Raw genomic sequence first — 23,828 nt, 5'->3', positions numbered from 1 at the left:
CTAATTAGGGTTACATATAGAGGGCTGATACCTTCTTTTGACCTGCATGATATGCCTTTAGCTTTTAGCTATGCTAAACAGAAAGATTTTCTGATATCTGCTGCCACATGGTAGTAGAAACAGAGGGAATTACCCTTAAATTACCCTTACAGAGGGAATTAGGTTCTAGGATTCACAACTATTTATATTATTATTATTAGTATATTATTTTGGAGTGGAATATTTGCTACAATGTATACTCAAGGAGAGAGCTGCTTACCAAATGTGACAATGCTATACTTTTTCATTTAATTTTAGTCTTTTTCTGTATACCATTTGTATATGGGGGGTTAGTTCTTACTGTAATGAATCAGTATCAGAGGGACATCTGAGCATAACACTCAGTTTGTTGTCATCTGAAAACTTGTTAACCAAGGGTCCTGATTACTGGTCAGGAAATCAGAGAAGTAGACGCTGAAAAGTAGGGGCCCCAGTACTGAACCCTGGAGCATATCACAAGTTACTTTCATACTTTCTGATGAGATTCCTGCCACCTTAAATATGTGGCTCTATCTTACAGTTGGCTATTCACCTCACCATGTATGCATCTACATTTGATGCACTTAGCTTACAATGCCAGCAAGGGGTATAATTCCAAATTCTATGGCCGGATCCAAACAAACTATGTGAACATAATGGTCACTGTAGCTCTCAACCTTCCATCTCCAAAATCAAATAGGAAGGTCATAGGATGGTTAAATATGTTGGTTTTACTTATAAAGAAGATCCTTTAATGAATTAATATGATTAATTTTGTCAATTGCCTCTGTTACCTTCTTGTAAAAGTTCATTAAAATGAGTATGCAGAATCTCCCTTTGACAAAACCCAACTGATGTGGGTTTAACTTGAAAAGGTTATTTCTATCATATTTTATGAGGTCAGATATGATGCATCTATGGGTCTACAGTTTCCTGGGTCAGTGTGCAGGGACATTGCCACTGTAGTTCGCCATACTTCATGGGCAAACCCTGTAGCAAAGTTCAGGTTAAATAATTTAAGGAAGGGCTTCAGAAGGACATGTTTGGAGTTATTTGTTAGGCATCCAGGAAAATTATCAGGTCTCGTGGAACAAGTACTTTTCACTTTTGAGAGCACTTTATGTACAGGTTTCTGATATTAGGAGGTATAAGGGATATAGGAATTTGTGAATTTAAGATAGCTGATACAGGAATAAAGCATGTAATAAATCTGTCTGCTAGTATATTTACTAAGTCTACTGGGTCTGAGTGGGTGGTGACATTTTTGGATAAGTTCAGAACACTGCTGAGAGTTATTTTTTAGTTTCTTAATGTAGCTAAAGAAGGACATATAATTATACTTGGCTTTAGAAGCTAATTTAAGTTCATGATTTGCCATTCTAGCCATGACAGTAGCTTTTAGTTCCTTACTGCCACTCTGATACAATCTTTAATATGAATAATTTTAGATGGGTTGCATGATTTAAGAACATGTTTTTTTCTCTTAGGTTCATAGGTTCATAGATTGTACTAACCTAACTGCCCTTGCGAGCCATTTTAAGCCTAGCCAATTAGCCCTTGTGATACTCAAACCCTGCACCTTGTGCTTGCAATGCAAACACCTTAACCATTAGGCCACCCCGTTATAGAGTTTAAGCTGTTGGACCATCAGGATGATTTACTCCTAAACATCCCATTATGTTTGGCTCTTTTAGGGATGACCAGGCCGCAGCACTTATCTTCTAAGTGAGGATAGAATTACTTAGCATAAACAGCAGCTGTGTCAGTGTCAGTATCAGGTCTGTTGCAGTTACAAGTAAGTCTGGATAGCTCATTCTAGAGTTTGAAAAGGGTTATCTAGATGAAATCTCTGAATACAGTACTATTGACTGCAGGGGTTTTAGAGATTTTGAAAGAAAAGGGTATATGGTCAAACTTAACCAAGGATCTAGAAACTACAAAGGTAGAACATGTAGTGGCTATATTAGTCAGAACCAGGTGAAGACTATTATGTCCTCTAGTTAGTTTATTGATTATTAAAAAGAAAATGATAACGATTTGAAGATCTCAAACGTAGGGGGGAAGAACTCAGCTGTTCAATGATATATAATAGTAAAAGGTGAAGGGTCAGACTCTTCCTGCTATTGTGTTGCGGATCTTGAATTTTTATTTGACAATGGCCTGAGTTCATCTGCAGTTGTCAAAGCAGAGAAATGTAACCGAGTTAATGGTGTACTGGGATTATTAACTCAGCATCTTTGATTGCCATTATGTAAATGTAATACTCTATGATTTGTGATCTCTTAGGTGAGATGATTAAGTTATGCAAACTGATAAAACTCAATATGCTGAAGTGATTCTTCTAGAAATTTAACTTCCTACTTTAAAATAGTATGCATGATTTTCAAGTTTGATTTAATTTATTGATCGGTGTAGGGTCTTGTTTTCAAATTTAAGTGTTTGGTGTAGATAAGTGATTGGGAAGAGCACAATACTTCCTTATTTGGTATGTTGGGTGACAAAAAATGATCAGAGTGTTACTGATATAATGAATGCTGAGGATAAAAAGATGGCATACTTCCAATTTGTAAGATGGAATTCAAATGGCATCCACCTAATTGTTGAAGATGTGGGTTTTCCTACTATACAACGTCATCACTGAGTAATAGCATTAAGACATTGCTTTGATATGATTCCCACTGGTAAAACTGAGACATGGGGTTTTCTAAAATGCTTGACAGGGTTACTGTGAACCTAATTATAGCAGATAACAGCCCATTTTGCCATTCTGTGGGAGGGTACAGCATACCTTACAGGAATGGAGATGATCAAGTCTGACCTTTAATGGAGTAATGGTAAGATTTACAAGATTTATAAACATTGTCCACAATTGTGCATGGCTGGTATGTATTAAAAATAACAGACAAAGAGCCTTATACAATTCAAAAACATGGTCTGGTTCCTCAGAGAAGCTGCAAACCCTACTGTGTATCTGGGAGCATGCCAGCATGGATTAGGTATGCAAATCACCATTCAAATCAGGTTTCATCATAAACCTCTGAAATGCAGAATATATGACAGACAATATACATATTTTATGCAGTTAAAACTGCACAGATATGTTTATGGATAAAATGCCCATGTCCCCAATTCCCATGTAAATGTGATGAACTGCTCGGATTAACATAACAGAGCCCCCACCATCAGGTGCATTATAATTCAAAAGCCTAAACACATAGTTAAAAATAAAGGAATGCCCAGACATAACTGGTAACATCTGCACCGTGCACATGACAGTGAAACCTAACACCGATCTGCCAGCAAGACTGTCACTGCATCATCATCCCACCAAAGGCATATCAACAACAACAGAGTGCCTAATGCGAACAGTGCAGACATCATCAGTGCTACACAGGAATGGCCTGGGAGAATATAAAGTTTCTGAATCACCTCAGGCCACAAGTAAAGTGGTACGGTCCTACATCTTTTAACTGATGCACTGCTATAAATCCGTGTGCAGGCTGACAGTTCTCATATGTACCCCGCTGTCTGGCCAGTATGTAAGGTGCATCTGTCAGATTTATGTAATTCCAACAATGTGTATGGTATCATTTCAAAGTTCAAATAAAAGTTATACTTGGCTATTTTAGTTTATGGTTTTAAACAGTTTTATTACAGTTTTCTTGGTTTTCCTACCAGCTGTTTTATTTTATTTGAGTATGTAAGACATACCTGCCACAACGAAATTACAGATGTGCTGGAAAGGCAGCTGTTTCGCTAAACTGTATACAAAGTGCCATATAAACCTATGGAAGCTTTCATGTTAAAATGGACAGTTGTACTCTGTAGATACTGGCTCAGAGTAACATGAGCTTCCCCTGTACAGCAGAGGCCAGCAGAGCTTATGTGGACTTATGCCTTGGGAGGAGCTAGGACCAGAAATGACACAAAGACACAGGATAATACACAAACTACAATCCAGCAAGTAAACAAAAACTGTACAATCCCTACATTAAAGATGGTAATGGTACATTGAATGTCAGCCTGCAAATTCTGTGTAACTCTGCTTTTCCATTTTTTGAACTAAACTCTGTTCCTGATGAAAAGTAAAAAAAAAAACAGATATATTATCTTTTTACTTTTTCCTAAACATTTCTTTGGAACTACTTTAATCTGACATTCTACAGATTAGTAAGTTTCTGATATGTATTACACTGATGGCTCTCCACAACCACAAGAAAAGAATGCTCGATCCAAATCAGTCTCACTATGAAAAATTATGTTACACACTTACACAGAACAAGCACTATATTTCAAGCCATGACTAATAAACAAACAAACTTGGCTGAATACTAGTCAGGGACTCACAGAAAGTAAACTATTTATTGTAAAATAAAAATATAAAACATTGTATAAAATATGTATAAATGAGTTAAGTGCTTTGGGCCTTCAAATAAGGACTTTGTCTGAACTAAAAATGATGTTGCTCGCTCACATTTTAATACCACAGTAAATTAATTAGCTAACCAAAAATAGATGTAAATGGTAATGATTATTAAAAACATCCACTTAAAATCCCTATAATATGACATAACACTATAAATATTATTAGACTTCATTAAAACATTTCACAACTTGGCTCCCTGGGAGCAAACCTTAGAATATAAGGAATTGCTCTAGCAGGTATGCTTGAATGCAAACAAAAAAACGGGTTTGAATTATGCCATTTCTATTGCCAGTGGATGTTTTAAATAATCATTGCCATTTACATACATTTTTAGATGTAGTAAATGACAAGAAATGGTTTAAATACTATATATTATATTTTATATTCTACAACAAATACTGTTGTGTAATGTTTTAAAAAATACATTAAGTTGCATGGTTATTAATTGTTTTGCAATGATCGGTTAGGTAATTCATTTACTATCGTGTTTAAATGTGAGCAAGCAACATAATTTTTAGTTCTGATGAAATCCTTATTTGAAGGACGAAAGAGCTTAACTCATTTTATACATATTTTATACAATAAGATTTATATTTTTATTTTACAATAAATAATTTACTCTCCATGAGCTCCTGGCTAGTATTCAGCCAAGTTTGTTTATTTATTAGTTTTTTTTCTGGCAGATTCGTGGTGTGTTAGTTCAAGGCATGATCAGAAAATTTTGAAAATAACAGAAATGCATATTCTCTTATGTCTCTATAAACACCATTCTGACAATGTTGCCAAGAAAACAACTACATGATAAAATGCAGAATCAATTACTTGTAACAGGCAGCATCAGCTCTGTACATGTTCCTTGTCTGCTTTATAGGAGCAGCTTGCCTGTCAATGCCCTGTCTACCATGTTTTCATTTAGTTTAATGAATAACCACCCAAAATTACTACATAACGGCAACATAGTGCAACTACAGTTTATGGGATGGTGTACTATGTTTATGAATAAGAGTGTAAGAGAGTCAAATTTACTGGATGGCTGGGAAAGTTAGTCATGCAGAACTGGTTATTTTGGTGTACAGGATTTGCTTGGCTTCCCTTGTAATGAAACAATTTCCCTTATGGGAATGTATTAAGATAAGATGGATGGTTTCCATTATGATATGTAAGGTCCCTTGTTGTGACAATGTCTTAACTTTGCATGATCAAGCTTGACCTCTTAATACATCAGCTTAGGGAAGAGATCACTTCATTTCAGAGGGACTCCCCTGCACTGGTATCATATATTTATTTATATGTGATGGAAGACTTGACCTTCTCCTCCTTTAGTCACAAGTTCACAAAATGTTGCTGAATAAAAGTATTTGAATTAGGATTTTAAGGGTATAAGTGGTCATTGTAGAAATGAATGATGTAACCTACAATTGTACAGAGATAGAATGGAGTGTGAAAGGGGTCTTCCATCAAGGGATCAGGAGATAAGCCAAGACGGTGCTCTCTTACTTAATGTTTCTCTATGTCTTATGTTCTAACTATCAAATCATAGACTAGGTAAACACAGAAAAAAGTCCAAAACAAAGGGCATTATATCCAAGTACAACCATGCTGCAGGAAACAGAGGTGTGTGTGTGTGTGTGTGTGTGTGTGTGTGTGTGTGTGTGTGTGTGTGTGTGTGTGTGTGTGTGTGTGTGTGTGTGTGTGTGTGTGTGTGTCCACCTTAGCTGCCCCTAACCCTGATCATACATCTCACCTTAGAAAAACCTTTTCTCTAACACTAATATTATTTAGGCATGGTTAGTCTGAATAGTTTAGTAGTTAACTGAGGTGGTGGTGCTGCGGTAGCATTGTCACCTCACAGTAAGACGTTGTCCTGTTCGATTCTCAGCTAGAGTGTCTTCTGTGTGGAGACATGCATGAATGGGCGTACCTTCGTTGAAGGTTGTGCATCAGGGCCGGCAACTCTGCATGTAACAATCTACTGCCAATCATTAGCGGACCGGAGTTCCGCTGTGGTGACCCCTAACCGGGAAAAGCCGAAAGACACAACAAAAATGTCTGAATAGTTTAGTAAGGTTAAGGTTCATAGACTGGAAAAAGAATTTGTTTTCCTTTCCTGATTTGCTGGAGTTGGGGTATTTGTGTTATCAGTGAAATGAATGTTCTGCACATTATTTTCAATCTGTTGACCATTTAATATGTTGTACAGTCATGATACAATCATATATACCTTCTACTCAGGGACAAAGAAGACCTTGAACTTATCCCAGAACTCAAGGGCACAAGGTAGAGAAAATAATCCTTGGCAGTACAGGATGCAAGCCTGCACACACACACACACACACACACACACACACACACACACACACACACACACACACACACACACACACACACACACACACACACACACACACACAATTATTTAAACATTATTTTTATTATTTAAACATTATTTATGTGCAATATGTTATTGTTATCTTTTTATTATCTTATTTTTGATTTCTATTTCAGTATTTTTAAATTATTATTAATCTTCCTTCTGTAAACTATAATTTTTTCCTCTGTGTTGATCTGTATGACAATAAAGTTTACTTTGACTTTGACACACACACACACACACACACACACACACACACACACACACACACACACACACACACACACACACACACACACACAGACGCGCACACACACACACACACACACACACACACACACACACACACACACACACACACACACACACACACACACACACACACACACACACACACATGGTGGATTGCCAATTCATCCATGCCAGGTCCTTGGGATGTGGAAAAAAAGCAGAGCATCCATGATGACCCATGAGGACAAAACATTCTGACTGCATAAAAGGCACCTCAGGTGAACCTGCACTGGACAGGTATTTGCTGTGAGACAGCAATTTTATCTAATGCACCATTTTATAGGTTAATAGTTTCAAACGTAAGTACTAGGCTAGCCTAGCTAATTTCCTTATTTTGTGCTCAAATTAACCTATCCCATTTGGTTAGAGGTTGGCTTTCCCATCCCATTGTCAATAATTATATATCACCCCTAATGAGAATCGGATCATACCACAGATAATTTATAGGACCCATGCATGGGATGAAGCATTTAGGAGCAGGCTCAGTAGTACAATGGGCAGTCCTGAGGGTAAATTTTCTGCTTCCCCCCCATGGATCCAAGTTGTGCTTGAAAATGCGCAGGGATGAACTTTGTTTTACATGGATGGGGATTCTGTTCCAGAGTAGCAGTATCCTCTGCAAGATATACCTGTCTCTCCAAACAGTTCTACTGATGTTGCAGAAGAGGTTTAGATCCCTACACCAAGTATTTCTTATGCTACCTGACTTGCCGATGTGCAGTAAATCCATCAGTATTTGGTCAGAGAATGCTTTGTATGCCAGACACAGGTCACCTCTTAGTAGTCTGTAGGATAGCAAGAATAGTAACAGGGCTTTGAGATGGTCCAATTGTTTAGGCCTTTTAGTAAAGTATCTCTAGGGACATTCCAGTTGTTGCATTTGTCTGGACATATACATGCTAAAGGGGTCATTACATTCATCAGCTGGCCCAATGAGAATGAAGTTAAATGGGCCAATGACATCCTTACATCCAGACAGAATCCCTTTGATTACAAGCTGTGCAATATAAAAGGACATTCTTACAACAATGGATACATTTTGGTCAAAAGTTAAGTTGCTGTCTAGATAAGTTCCAAAATCCCGAAAAACTGAGTTAATTATTCAGGGCGTATTCCTAATGTTATAGATCGCTGGAATATATGACTTCCTAAAGGATACAATAATGCATCTTTTGGCATTTAGTTTCAGTCCATGACTTTGGCAGTTATTTATTTGGGACAAACCTTCCTGTAGGATAGTGGGGATTCAATGACTGCTCCTAGTTTGCAGTCATCTGCAAACTTAGTCAGCCAGAGCCCTTTGGTATTGACTTTTACTTCAGAAAAGTAGATACCAAACGAGAGATCTTGGCACAGAACCCTGGAGGACTCCACTGGTGACTGGTTTCTTTCTGGAGGTAACTTCCCCTGTTTTGATTTCCTGCAACCTTATCTGTGAGCCAGCTGGCAATATAGCAGATGACGTAGGGGTTTATTCCCAGTTTATTTATCTTTTCTACTACACCTGAGTGGGGAGCTGTGTCAAAAGCTTTGGCCAGGTCAAGGTATGTGGTATGTATTGTTTTGTCTTCATCTATTGCTTTGATGACCTTTTCAATAAAATCCACCAGGCTGGGTAAGCATTACCCACTCTTAACCAATCCAAACTGAGACAGGTCATAACACACAGATGTATAACAAATACTGTGGAAGATGAAAGCAGATGAGTCTATTGGCATTATAAAAAATGCAGTTTATTATATAGAAATGTAATTAAATGTAGACTGCTTCAAGCAAAATCAATGGCTCTTAGTTTAACCAAAAGTACAGCAAGGAGCCTTAACCCTGTCTTAGACTCGGCCTTATACTGCTAGGAAACGGTCTCTGTTGGTAGGGCTCTCTGAATTCCTCTGCCAGGTACAATTTCTATATTCTCCTTCCAGGTCTTAATTCACTGAGGTTGATCCTGTCTCCCAGAGCCACTGTTCTGGATGCCAATTCCCCTTCCAGAAAAGGGCAAACCCTCTTTGGTTGGGATTCTTTCAGATGTTTTTTTTCTGTTATTTTTACTAGCTCATTAAATAAACCTGTTCTCAATAATACAGCCAGCCAGGTATGTTTCTGTTCTTAAAGAAAGATGAAAAACTTAACAGAAACACTATTCATTTAAAGAACCATCACTCTTTTTGCCATGAACTTTGTATAACACTGCTGAAAACATTACTTATTTGCAATAATTTCTTTACAGCAATTTTTTTAGCATTATTTACATAATATTTTGTACATTTGGGTCATTTGTACTCTTCCAAATGGTGAGAATCACAACACTGTTATTACTAATCCCATCCCAGACTGAAACCGTCAGTTTCCAACATATTGGATGAGTTGTGTGCTAGATACAGGCCATTTGCACTGTGGTGGAATGAGCCAGGGCAATATTTTAACCTCAGAATGACTGTAGACCATTTAGTGCAGTGAAGGATCCTGCCTTCTCCATCTTTTCTTCTAGCTTCTCCAGCCCATGTACTAGGTTATTGCCATATTTTATAATACAGTTCTGTTTCTTAACAGTCACTGGAATTCCCATTTTATAAAACCTTATCTCTTGGGACTGAAACTATGGTGTTTTTGTACTCATTTTGTGACCCATCTTTTACAACTGCTTTAATCACCTTCCTATTTCTTGTATAGCTTTTCTTTAGGGCCCTTATATTCTATGAAGGTTTACACAGAACTTTTTTCTGGAAAAGTCTTACTGTGGTTTTGCTTCAGATTTGTTCTGCCAGGCCTCTGAAAACACTTTCTTGCTTCTCTAACAGAAACTTTCTTAGTTCTTGTTTCTGTAGCATGCAGAAAGAGAGGTCAGTCTAGTTTTTTTACCTGATTCACTAATCTCCACTACAAAGCTGGTTTCTGAGGTTTGTGCTTCTTTCCATGAGTTCAGAAAATGTGATACAGTTTATATGTTCTGCCCATCTACTACCATTTTGTCTAACTCCTTTATTTAATTTTGTTCACTTTTTCTATTATGTCAAATGGATCCTGACATTTACCCAAAAATGTGTTTCCTGCAGAGGGAACCAAACCTTTCACTTGGTCCCCAACATTAAAACTTCATTGGTTCTTGGATTTCTATTATACACCCTTTGTTGCTTACTTAACTTTAACTTGACATGACCCTGCCTCCACGAAAGTGAGGTCTTCTCTGGTCCTTCGCAAAGATGGCAATCATTTCTTTTTGCTGAAATCTTTCTGCTGCACAATTGGCTGAAACAGATGTCCTTTCTGAATTTAAGTTTCCAACTTCACCTAGTTTCTTGACTAGTAACACAAATTACTTCTACCACAGAGAGTGCTGTATGCATTCTGCATTTTATACTGCGAGGTACTGCTGTTCTCTGACCACTCACTGGTATACAGAGTTCCTGTATAATATTTACTAGCATAACTTCATGTTCTGTCCAAAGTGCTTTGTTTCTCTAGGTGTATGCCTTACTCATACTGTCAACATTTGTCAATAAATGTACTGCACTTTGTTGCTCAGGAAGACTGACTGTTGACTGTAAAATTCTCTTACCTTGCCCGTTAGAACTAGTTTTTATTACACCCACAATCAATTTGGTTTTTACTTACACACTTTAAAACATGTGGTTCTTACAACACTGCATCATAACAATTACCCTTGACACATTCTTGTTTGAGTCCACAAATGCTGTGCTGTATAACTAATGCACGTATACTGTTGAAAGTTTATATACTTTTCTTTCAATCTGTTTTTGCTGAATGCTTTCCTCTAGTTTAGGAATATTGTGGATGTCTATGATTTTCTTACTGCATTTCGTTGTCAATTACTATATTCAGTTTGATCCATTACAGAATACAGGGATATTATTCATTTTGGATTCCTCCGTCTTCTGATTGTCCATCTTGTCAATTTGATTCAAGCTTGCTGCGTTAATGAATGTATTACCCTGATGATATAAACCACCTGCCATTTCTGTTTTAAGGCCAAAACACGTAAGCCTGTTTAGAACTCTGCTGTGGTATCTTACTGCAGGCACCAAGTCACTTCGTTCCTCAAAATATATGTAAAAAAAAAAAAACAATGAAAATTTTGTTCAGTTTCTTCCCCTACAACTTCAACTATATTTTCCTTTGCTCAGAAAAAAATGTAATTTTTTCCAGTCTGCTTTTTTAAAGTGTAACTGTCTTATAAAAAGGTCAACCAACTTTGGAGTTTCTTCAAGGTCATCATGATGTAGGTATACAGCCATACCTCTCAACCTCTTAGTGCAGAAATCTGGACAGAGCCAAAAATAATGTGGGAAGAGGCCCAAAAATAGGGAGAGATTTTAAATATTCTTCTTACAGACTTAAAAAGTTGCTTGAATAATAAGTTTTGCATTAATTTTTTGAAGGATATGAAGCCTGAAACTCAAATGTTATCATTATTTAGTGACTGCAATCCTCAGTCATTTCCAAGAAAAAAATTCAAATTTTATGATGAATGGACCAAAAATATGAAGCAAAAATCTGGACATTCTGAGAAAATCTGGGCAGTTGAGAGGTACATATACAGCCACCTCAGCTACCAATACAAACACGGGGGGGGGGGGGTTAGTCTAACTTTTCTGCTATAAAAAACAACACATAGCAGTATTCTTTAGTGTCAGTTGCTGTTTCTACTTAAGAAAATTTTCTTGTTCCATTTCTTTATGGGTCGGATTCACAGAATATACTCCTTCTGCTTATACTTCCTGTATTCTGGGTTAATATGAATATCATTTTGCCTCTGTTCAACGCTATCTTGTCCCACAGTTGCACACACCTGCTCCCTTTTCTTGTCTTATCTATGATGCTGTCCCATTTCCTAAGGGTGGATGGACAACACCCGTTCACTGTCTTATTCTTCCCCCTGCTTTGCAACATTTTCAGATTGTAATAATACTTCTGCTCTCTGCTTTGTAATATTTTCAGATTATAATGACATTTCTACTCTCTGCTTTGCAATATTTTCAAGCAGAGGTATCTTAGTGTGTACATCTCTTCCTTTAAATGGGTCTGCTCTTTCAGGCTGCTCTGTCACCACAAGCTGCAATATTTTGGTATGCAAGTTCCACAGATTTTCAGGTTCGATTCTCTTGGGTTGTTCAGTTTTCCTCTCTTTGTGTCCCTAGCAAAATGTTTGTACACTGGGAGATTTCTAACAGTCTGTCATGATCTTTGTTGGATTCTTACACTCTAATAAATGTGTTTGGTTGTTGCTACCCCCTTTTTAAGTTAGGCAGAGACACAAGTATAGGTATTAAATTACTAGTTCCCCTCATAGAATGACAGTTGATCTATCAGAGTAACTAACTTTTTCCTTTAACACCATAACACTTTAAAATGGGGAGAATGATTCCCTGTTATCATGTCATGTGTTAAACTGAGAAGGACAAACACAGGACAAACTACCTTTTTACAAGTATCATGATGGGAAAAGCAGTAGTGGTAACAGTAACAGTATGCAGTTACAACCATCCTAGCAGATAATATATCACATTCCATCTGTATAATATCACTAAAAGCATGTTTTTCAGAGCTTCTAGTTTTCACATGTATAACAGCTTTATTATTATCATTAGTAGATAATCGAGCTAAAATATTTGTTTTTCCAATTTAACCAATTTCACCTACAGCTGTTTCATTTTGTTTCTTACCAACATTTGAAACAGGATTTATTACAAATCAGACTGACAGTTCTTTACTTCTAATACTTTCTTCTATAGAAACAAAACAGTTAGAGAATTTAGAGTCAGTTTGGCATGCCAACTTTCTTAAATCAGTGGGTGAAGATCTTTTAAATGCGTGAGTTTCTTCCATTTCTGTCATTTTATTTTGCTCATGTTGACCCTCAGAATCTAATCATAAAGCAATCATATGCTTTACATCAGACAATTCTGAACTTGCTGTTTTGCTATGAGAAAAGGTCCAGATATGAAACTCTTGCACTTGTGTTCCAAAGGTAATAACAGTTCTGTTCAGTAATGCCTTTTTGACTTTATCAAAGTCCTGGTAATCAGTATCCCTTTCATGCCCATGAAGGCTCTCAACGATTCTCCACTTAACTGGGCTGATATAATCCTAGTCCAGTCAGTTCAGCCTCATCTCTCCTGGTGGGAATACTGTTCTAATATAGTAAGATATACCTCAGAATCATCCTCACAGGTGACTTGCTTTAATGTTGGCACTGTCCTTAGTTTAGCCATTGACTTAGCTACTTTGACTATTCCTTCAGTTGCAGTTGCTATGGTCTGTAGTAACTGCTCTACTGTGGTCATCTTGGCATATGGATCCACATACAGCTGCACTCCAAAAAAAAAATCCCAACACTTAATAAGACTGTCTGTCTTTCTAATTTTCCTTTTGTGGAAATTACTCACATTTTGCTTGCGACAGGTCTAATCTCTTGATTTTGGTATGAACATGTTTCAAAATGCGTGCAGCAATCCATGAACACAAATGAGTAAAGCAGCTGAGGCCAACAATTTTATAAAAAAAAATGTCATTTATTATAAGCCAATGCAAGTTCGTACAAGCAAAAACAGAGTCTTGTAGTTAACTAAAAGAACAGCAAGTATCTCTAATCCAGTCTTACTCTCAGTCATATACTGCTGGGACAATCTCTTTTGATAGGTATCTCTGGAATCCTCTGTCAGGAATGACTAACCCTTTCTCATTCCATGTGTTCCCTCACTGTGGCTAATTCTCCATGCCAGAACTACTTCTCTGAATCCCATGTCCCATATCACAAGAGTCAACACTCTTAGGTTGGGCTTCTTTTAACCCACTTTTTATACTGCATTCACTAACTCATTATTAACTGCTCTCGATAATACAGACGGTTCAGTTCTGTTGGTAAAGAAACAAGTATAACTTAAAAGAAACACTAAGAAACCACTTTATTTACAAAGGACTCTACATAACAATGCTATAGACATTATTTATTGACAATGATATTTATTACTTTGATATAGGCACTATTCATTCAAATATTTATACATTTTAGGTCAATCACACTCTTGCAAACAGTGATAACCACTACACTGCAAAAGAAATATATAAATAGATGTATATCACTTAGTTTCAAGCACTCAAACTCTCATGAGTTTGAAAGCTTGAAATATCAGCTGAAGAGTTTGAAAATGAACAATTTGAGTGTTGCTGGTGTTTTGATGTGTGAGACTGCAGTAGGGTGGAGATTGGGGAATGTTCCCTTTTCCCACTGTAGTGCAATCTCAGAGTTGGTATATCGATTTACAAGGAGTTGTGGGGGATACAGCCCCCTTGCAAAAAAATTCTCTTTATTCATATCTTTGTAATTCAAGGTATTTTGCTTTTGAATCTTTTTCATTTGAACTGATTTTGTTCTTGTCTTACCATTCAAACTTTTTATAGTTTGAATGCTTGAGATCAACTCATATATATATATATATATATATATATATATATATATATATATATATATATAACTGCGGTGGTGGTGCTGCAGTAGCATTGTCACCTCACAGTAAGACGTTGTCCTGCTCGATTCTCAGCTAAAGCGTCTTCTGTGTGGAGACATGCATGAATGGGCATACCTTCGTTGAAGGTTGTGCATCAGGGCTGGCAACTCGGTATGTAAAAATCTACTGCCAATCATTAGCAGACCAAAGTTCCGCTGTGGTGACCCCTAACCAGGAAAAGCCGAAATATACAACAACAACAATAACAACATATATATATATATATATATATATATATATATATATATATATATATATATACATATATATAGCTATAGACAGATAGATAGTGTGTGTGTGTGTGTGTGTGTGTGTGTGTGTGTGTGTGTGTGTGTGTGTGTGTGTGTGTGTGTGTGTGTGTGTGTGTGTGTGTGTGTGTGTGTGTGTGTGTGTGTGTGTGTGTGCATGTGTGCATATATGTTTCACCCTCCTGCTGCACAACTTCACTAATGCCTGGTACCCTAACTCTAACCCTGCACCTTATCTTAGAAAAAAAACTTTCTATAACACTATCACTACATAAGACAGGCTCAGACAATGAAAGTGAACACAAGAAACTATGCCACCCCCACACATGTTTATTGATATACATATTACATTTAAAAAGTTGAAATGGCTATTAATGCAACAACTGGAAAGGCTGCAGAAATACCTCACTAAAAGAATCACAGGCCTAAAGCAGATGCCCTATGCTGACCATCTAAAAAAACTCCACCTGTACTCTGTCGTATATCGTCTACTCAAAGGCAATCTCTGTTTAACATACAAGGCCATGTCAAACCCAGAGCTGTTGGACATGCTACACTTAAAGAAATCCCAATCTCTCAGAGACACATGCTCCATGGATCAAAACCTTGTCATCACAATGAATAAAACATGCTGGAGGGATAGGTTCCTGACTCAGAGACTCCCAGACTCTGGAATAGATTGCCCATACATGTCAAGCAGAGTGCCTCTTTGGTCCTATTCAAAAGGAACCTTGATGACTGGATGGGAGATAGGAAACTCACCCCAGGGATCACGTCAGTCGCCCTGCTAGACAGGGGTCCAGGGAAGTAAATACTGTGGGAAGAAATAGCCAGGGAATTGTTATGGCTAGGCTTGTATAGGCCCTAGGGCCGATAGTCTAGCACCAACCTATGAACCTATAATTACTGCCAGGGCAGCACTACATATTGGCTTGCATACTTTTTGACTTCTCTTTAACAAATACAGCCTGCCTCTGGCCTCTGAACTATACTTTAGAGATATTGATAACTCATGACTGCAGCAGACAGTATTCATCTACTAGTGTGCACTGTCCTTTCAAAAAAAAAATAAAAAAAAGCCTTTAGTGAAAAGTCATTCACTCGGATCAGCCCTGTGTCTTGGAACACATTACTTAATTACACAAGATGACAAATAAGACACTTTCCATTAAGGAAAAAATGTTAAATTACTTAAAAAAGGAATACAATTGCAACTGTAATCATTTTCTATTTGGTAGACTGTGAAGACATTTCTAACACAGTAACTTTGACACAAGTGTACTTTCCTTAGAGACAAATGACTGTAGATCTATTATTTACTTCTTTCTGTTTTCTACTTGTTTTCTTCACTTTCTATTTCTATCAGTTGGGCAATACAACATTTCAATGTATAGAAAATATTAAATAATTTGTTAAATAATTATGTTTATTATATATGAAGCACAATATGTACTAGAATATTACTATGTAAAGAAACTTAAAACTATTTCTAAAATATTCCTTGTATTGAGTACGCATAATATCTCCTGGATATGCCTAAAGGCTTGGGTTGTGGTTGGAACTGGTCATGGATATAATACTGAAATAGATTTTACATTGTTTTTATCTCATTAGCAGTATAAACGGTCTGAAAGAAAATATTCAGTTGGCAAATAATACACAATCTGCCAATTCTACAAAGCAGGGTGACACAGGAAAAAAAACAAATAATATTTAAAAAATAAATACATTCAAATATCAGGCAACAGGTCATTGATTAAAAACCATACAATAAAACATCAGTATTAAAATAATCCCATGGTTTTAAATGGTCTGCAAGTTGTCAACAAGGGAAAATGCTGTGATTTCAAGGAACAGTGAAAAATAATTACTGGCAATCGGTCATAACACAGTAAGACAAGAGCTAATAACGCTATCTGCAAGTCATAACACACTATGACAAGAGCTGATAACGCTATCTGCAGGTCATAACACAGTATGACAAGAGTTGATAACGCTATCTGCAAGTCATAACACACTATGACAAGAGTTGGTAACTCTATCTGCAGGTCATAACACAGTATGACAAGAGCTGGTAACGCTATCTGCAGGTCATAACACAGTATGACAAGAGCTGGTAGCGCTATCTGCAGGTCATAACACAGTATGACAAGAGCTGGTAACGTTATCTGCAGGTCATAACACAGTATGACAAGAGCTGGTAACGTTATCTGCAGGTCATAACACACTATGACAAGAGGTGGTAAAGCTACCAAGATACTCAGCCTAGTGATGCTGGGGGTGAAGCCCTGCCTAAAGCCCAGGTGACTCCCAGTTCAAATAATGTCTTGGGAGTCTAACAGTGCAGGTGGAGAGGACAGCAGTGCTTATGTTGGGGTGAATAAAATGTGCAAATGGGGTGAATGAGTCATCAAGCCCTGGCGGAGACTGGAGCTGGGAATGACTACCAGGTTAGGAAACAGCAGGACAGTTGAAGAAATGTGTTCATCTTAAGAGCTAGGGGCAGTCACATCTTCAGAAGCCATACTTCACTGCTCAGCATACAAATATGTGTCAGTATACTGGAGGTAGGGTTGGGAGGGAAATAAAATCACTGTCAGCTGCAGTGAGATGGGTCTTAACCTGGCTCCTTCCTACTTGGAGGTGCATGGTGGACAGGGCCCTGTGAACCTACACTTGAAGAGCTGGAGGCCTCTGTGAGTGCAGGACTCTCCTGGAAGGATAGCTCTCTCATATGGGTCAAATCAAGGCACTGCCATAGTACAAGGTCCTCCAAGGATGGTACTTTCAGGGAACCTGATAATAGGGAAGCCTGAAATCCGCAACACCAATGGAGCAAAGTGTACCAATTTAAAAAAAAAGAAAGTTACAAAGGTGCATGAAACCTTGTACTGTTACTTACATGCTTTGCCCTTGCTATCCGTTCTCATTCTTACAGCTATATAATCTATAGTTTCTTTTTGCTATTTCTCTCTTGGGCATGTGTTACTCATACAGTGCTTTCCACCTCCACTGGTTTTGGTTCAATCACCTCCTTCTCTGCATCTCAGCACTGTAATCCTGACATCATGAATCTCCCTTCTAGACCATTTCTAGTCAGCTAGTCTTGCATTTCTTCATCATCTTCCAAAACTGTGAAAGTCCATTTTGGGTAAACTACCATAAGAGCTCAACTTCTGTGTTCCCTTCATTCTCCTTCTACATTACAACAATCAGGAACACATTTTACATAACTATAAGAACACATTAACCACACCTGATCAGAAATTTGTTTCAGGTTTTGTTGAGGCAGGCCTGATTTTTGCTTCATTTTGTTAAGTCACTGCAACAATACTTCAGTTGGTTGGGACGGGAGCTGTATACATGCATGTGGAGGAGGCTGTATACATGCATGTGGAGGAGGCTGTATACATGCATGTGGAGGAGGCTGTATACATGCATGTGGAGGAGGCTGTATACATGCATGTGGAGGAGGCTGTATACATGCATGTGGAGGAGGCTGTATACATGCATGTGGAGGAGGCTGTATACATGCATGTGGAGGAGGCTGTATACATGCATGTGGAGGAGGCTGTATACACGCATGTGGAGGAGGCTGTATACATGCATGTGGAGGAGGCTGTATACATGCATGTGGAGGAGGCTGTATACATGCATGTGGAGGAGGCTGTATACATGCATGTGGAGGAGGCTGTATACATGCATGTGGAGGAGGCTGTATACATGCATGTGGAGGAGGCTGTATACATGCATGTGGAGGAGGCTGTATACACGCATGTGGAGGAGGCTGTATACATGCATGTGGCTATAATTTGAATTTAGTGAGTTGCTGTTCTGAATAAACATATTCTTTGTTTAACTAATGGCAACAAGATACCCTTAATATATTTGGAATATGGAATGAAAACATTTATCTTTGCTTGATTACTTAATTAAAATGTTATTAATGAGGTAACCTTGCCATGTCCCGCATAGATGTCTTTGTCTAGGGAGACCAATGCATCAACACAGTATGTATATCAGCAGCAAATAAAATATATACAGTTACCAGGGATAAGGTATTACTGAAGGAAGCCAAAAAATTTTTTAAAAAAATGCATAAATGTTGTTTTTTTTATTAATTAAAAGGTATATTCCCTTTCATCTGTCTATTGGCCCCATCCTGTTTATTGAACAGGTCTGTGGGTCTGACCCAAAATGGTAAGAACTGCACTTTGTCAAACCATAGCAGCAAGTTCAGGAATGTAGCCTGCATGTGAGACCTGGGATGGAAAGTCAAGAAGAACAGCACTAAAGCCCACAAATAGATGTCTGCACTTAAACAGGATGCAGAGCACAAGCACTTGAATGCACAATGTTAAAGGCTCTGGGAAGTGGCTGTATTGGTATTTAAATAAGACTCTGTTTACAACCTCTACTCACCTTAAATATTCACAAAAGCATGGAAAAGACAGGAGAAGACCCTAGAAACTAAGCAACCTTAGATGGAATTAGTTGCCAGGGTGCCTGTCTAGATAATACTGCAGTGAGACTTCATTTGCTGTATCCAGATAATGAGAACCTTCTGCTTGCACTCAATTTATTTGTATTTCTGCCTCTAGAAAGGTAACCAGAACTATAAGTTTCCATTTTATTACAGTAAACAGTAAGCGAAAGCAAAATATTTTTGCAGTGTTTAATACAATTTCATTAAAAACAATTTTAAAAGGTGCTGGTTCAGACTTACCTTAGCTTCATACCCATTTACCATTTCTGTCTTTTCACTCCTCCATCCTAGAATCCCTGATTTATTTCTGGTACACCGAGAAAGTAAAAACATTAAATAAAAAAAAAAAATGACAGACTGTAAGAATCATAAGATCTTTCACAGTCATACTCAAATTAAATTTCTGTCCCCCATCCCCACCACAGACACACATTCTGCAGTCAGTATTTCAAGGATGCATTGTTTAATTAATGGTGAGGACCGAATAAGTTCCTAAAATAGGTAACAAGCAACAATAAACATTATTCCAAAATGTTATTAAAGAGCAATTATTTATTATTTTACTAGAATTTTAAAACAGATAAGCAATTAATGTTAAGCTCTATTACTTGCCATTCTGATAAAAAAAGTAACAAAACGAGACATAATCTGTAGCCAATGTATAATGTCTAAGATTACCACCTTTCCAGCTGTCCAGAGCCAAATGCTTTTAATGAAAGATAATGTTTAAAAGGACACTACACTTAATGATTTATTTTATTCTGCATAGTAGTGGGCTGGACCATCTGGTATTTTTTCAGCCGCACTCTAGTTACAATAATTAAAATCAGCAAAATAACACACAGACACTGTGCGGCCTTATACGGGATAGTCATTAACACTATGAATGTGTGTTTATCCTGCGATGGACTATCGTCTTTTTCAGTACTGGTTCCTTGCTTTATTGCTGTTGCTTGCAGGGATAGAATCCAACTCAGACAAACTTTGATTAAGATAAATTGGGTATCATAATAACTGAATGAACAATGATATGACAGTACAGTATATAAAAGACAAGTTAATATCAACAAACCAGTGTTCAATGGCTTCAACAACTTATATAAATCAGCTGGCTTCATGGCACAGTGGGCTAAAGCCTTGAGTACAACCTGGACGACAAAGGTTCAGTTAGCAGCCAGGGCAATGAAAGGGCTGCTTTGAAAGGAGAAGAATGTAGACGTTTACCCTACTCACCTGTTCCTGAAAGGGGGTGGGGGTGGGACTGAGGTACATATAGGGCATGCACCAAGTCAGTGTAACTCTAGTGGAGGCTAAGGCCTGCCAGGATGTTAGCTTACAAAGGAGGTAGGGCTATGGTCAGTGGCTACCTACATCATAAAAGCAGTTCAAGTCCTGCTATCCAGCAGCAAGCTTACTATTTTGTCACCTGTGTTTGACTGGGTAACAAAACATCCCAGAAGACAAGCAGAATATTGAGCAAATATTACAGTGCTGTGTTACACCTGAACTTGAGATGCCAGACATCTCTACTTTATTGATCACAGAGGCTATTAAAATAGCTGTACTTCATTGAGTGGCATGTTCTTATGCAGTATCAGAAGGCTTACGTTTCCTGGCAGAGAATGTTGAATGGACAGTGTGATGGTCAGTGAAGACTAGGGTTTAAGTTTTAGGTGGTGTACATTCATCTGGAGAGTTACTGGTGAATCATTCTAAAGTATAATGCTTCCCATTTAATGGGTTGGTGTTGTTGGTACACATGTAGTTTCATACAGTTAGCAGAAAAAAAGGTCAATGAAATTCCCTCATGTTGTCCGTCTCCTACAGCACACTGACAGCCAGTAATAAGATGCAATATATTCCTTTGTATAACAGTTAGGAAAAATGAGAACATAGTCTCCTAAAATGTCAAAATACATACCCCTGTTGTATTTCTGTAAAAGATACAGATGCTCAAATTATGACTACCATATGAATATCAAAATGAGTGATAACCATGCACATTACTAAATGATAAGACGTACCTCCCTGGACTACATGAAAATTGACATAGAGGAGCTCTCTGAGCATGTAGCCCAGGCCGGAATGACCCTGACCTTGAGTAGCATCTTACCCTCACCAAGAATGATGCACAATATGATGACAAGATGATCAATTTCAACAACTGGCTTAAGTATTGGTGTCATTCAAAGGGGATACAATGCCTGTCAACCTGGGATGACATGCTCGACAAGCCACGATGCTTCGCTAGGGACGGCTTGCACCTGTCACCCCTGGGCTTTTGGATATTGGCAAAGGCTCTTGCCACCCCCATAGTGCCTTTTTTAGGCAAGGCAAGGCTCAAAAGACAAACCCATCTCCATAGGTATCACAAGGGATAAGAAACTAAGAGTAACGCTACTAAATGCCAGAAGTCTAAACCTCAAGATGCACGCACTCAAAACTCTCCTTAGCATGGAGAACATCGATATCTGTGCAGTAACAGAAACCTGGTTTAAGGCTCCCGAGAGCACCCCAGCACTACCAGGTTATACCTCATACCATGTTTTTCGGCCCCAAAACTTGGACCAAACCACAAAAGGAGGGGGAGTATCAATATTCGTCAAAGATACCCACACCTCCAGGTTGGTGGCACAGCACAAAGCATCAGAGACTATCCATGCGCAACTAACAGTGGGTAAAACTGCCTTCCAGTTTATAGCCTGCTACAGACCACCCTCCCAAACCCAGGAACCCCACTCGGCCTTCCTGAGAACACTGGAAAATATGAAGTTCTCTCCAAACACCATTATATTGGGCGACTTCAACTACCCAGACATAGACTGGGAGCATTACTCTAGCTCCAACACCCAAGCCCAAAGGTTCCTAGAATTTATAAACTCAAATGCTATGGAACAGCTTGTTACCACTCCCACAAGAGGGGAAAACATACTGGACCTGATCATCACCAACATGGGGACCCTATGCTCCAGACCAGAAGTGTATCCCTCACTGGTAAGATCAGACCATAAATTAATCTCACTAGATATTCACATCCCAACCCCAGCCCCTGCCCAGAAAACCACAGTGAAAAACTTCTCTAAAGAAAATTTCACACTCCTCAAAACTGAGGTGGAATCCTTCAAAGCCCCTGGGCCTGTGGAAAATACGGCCCAGACCACAGAATCCTTTATAAACGCATTCTATGAACACCTTCAGGAATGCATGGATCATGCAATCCCAAACAAAACCAAGACCCAATCCTCCAAAGGCAGGCGTCCTGTCTTGTGGACCCCAGCCATAAAGAAACTATACAATAGAAGGAGGACGCTACTACATGATAGAGCAAAATCCCAAAAAGGGAAGGCATCTCTGATCAGTATTAGCAAAAAACTACGGGCACTCATAAAATCGTCTAAGGCCAGCTTCGAGAGAAAAATTGCACAGGACACTAAGGATAATCACAAGGCTTTCTTTAGTTATGTTAGAAACCTGGGTGGGAATTCCCAGATATGCTCAAAATTAGTCCAAAATGACAAAAAATACACCAAACCCACAGACATTGCCAACATCCTAGTTGACAGGTTCAGCGCAAACTTCTTCCCCCCTTCCCCACCAAAAGGGCAAATATCTATCCCAGCAGAGTGCTGCCCCCCTGACATCTCAGATGCTCAGGTAAGAGCCGCCCTCTCCAAAGCAAAAAACACAGCATCAATGGGACCAGGCGGTGTCCCGGGCTGCGTCCTACATGAACTCCAAGAAGAACTAAACCCAAACATAAAACTACTGTTCAATCTCAGCCTTACTACAGGATATGTACCCAAAGAGTGGCGTACAGCAACAGTGGTCCCTCTCCACAAAGGTGGTGCCTCAACGAATCCTGGAAACTATCGCCCCATAAGCCTGACTAGCTTGGTCTGCAAAGCTATGGAAAGGATCATCATGGACCTCATAAATAAAGATATTGGGGACCTACAGACACTGGATCCTACCCAGTTCAGCTTTGTTAAGGGCAGATCCTGCCTCTTAAACCTGGTCGATTTCTTTGAAACAGTCACCAAGGCCATTGGCGAGGGAAGGTGGTCCACACAGCCTACCTAGACCTCGCAAAAGCCTTCGATACAATACCCCACTTGGGCATTATAGATAAGCTCACCAGCTTAACTATAAACCCCTATGTCACTAGATGGGTTGCAAACTGGCTCAAGGACAGAACCCACATGGTTAGAATTGCTGGAGCCATGTCAGACTCCAAACCAGTTACAAGTGGCATCCCACAAGGCTCAGTCCTGGGACCTCTCTTGTTCTGTATATATTTCTCGGAGGTACAGGCCAACACGGAAGGACTGTGGCTGACCAAGTTCGCAGATGACTGCAAACTGGGCACCATAATCGACTCTCCAGCCAACACAAGCATCCTACAAAAGGGCCTCATAGAAACAGACAACTGGTGCCAGAGCCATGGCCTCAAGCTAAACACCAA

The 23,828-nt window shown here is 38.6% G+C and overlaps 1 protein-coding gene across 2 annotated transcripts in view; it reads right to left on the bottom strand.

Annotated features, from left to right (window-relative positions):
* The window catches only part of ANKRD13B (ankyrin repeat domain 13B), a 1,471,566-nt gene that overhangs the window by 261,647 nt on the left and 1,186,091 nt on the right, over positions 1–23,828 (bottom strand). For both annotated transcript variants that reach the window (XM_044054460.1, XM_044054461.1), the window contains exon 7: positions 19,607–19,673. In XM_044054460.1, coding sequence (XP_043910395.1) covers positions 19,607–19,673 — 67 coding nt within the window. The remainder of the gene's footprint in view (positions 1–19,606; positions 19,674–23,828) is intronic.

Source organism: Protopterus annectens, chromosome 13.part0 (genome assembly GCF_019279795.1).
Source record: "Protopterus annectens isolate FY-2018-M chromosome 13.part0, PAN1.0, whole genome shotgun sequence".
NCBI lineage: Eukaryota > Metazoa > Chordata > Ceratodontiformes > Protopteridae > Protopterus > Protopterus annectens.
Note: the sequence above shows the minus strand (reverse complement) of the source record. Positions and strands in the feature narration are given on the sequence as shown.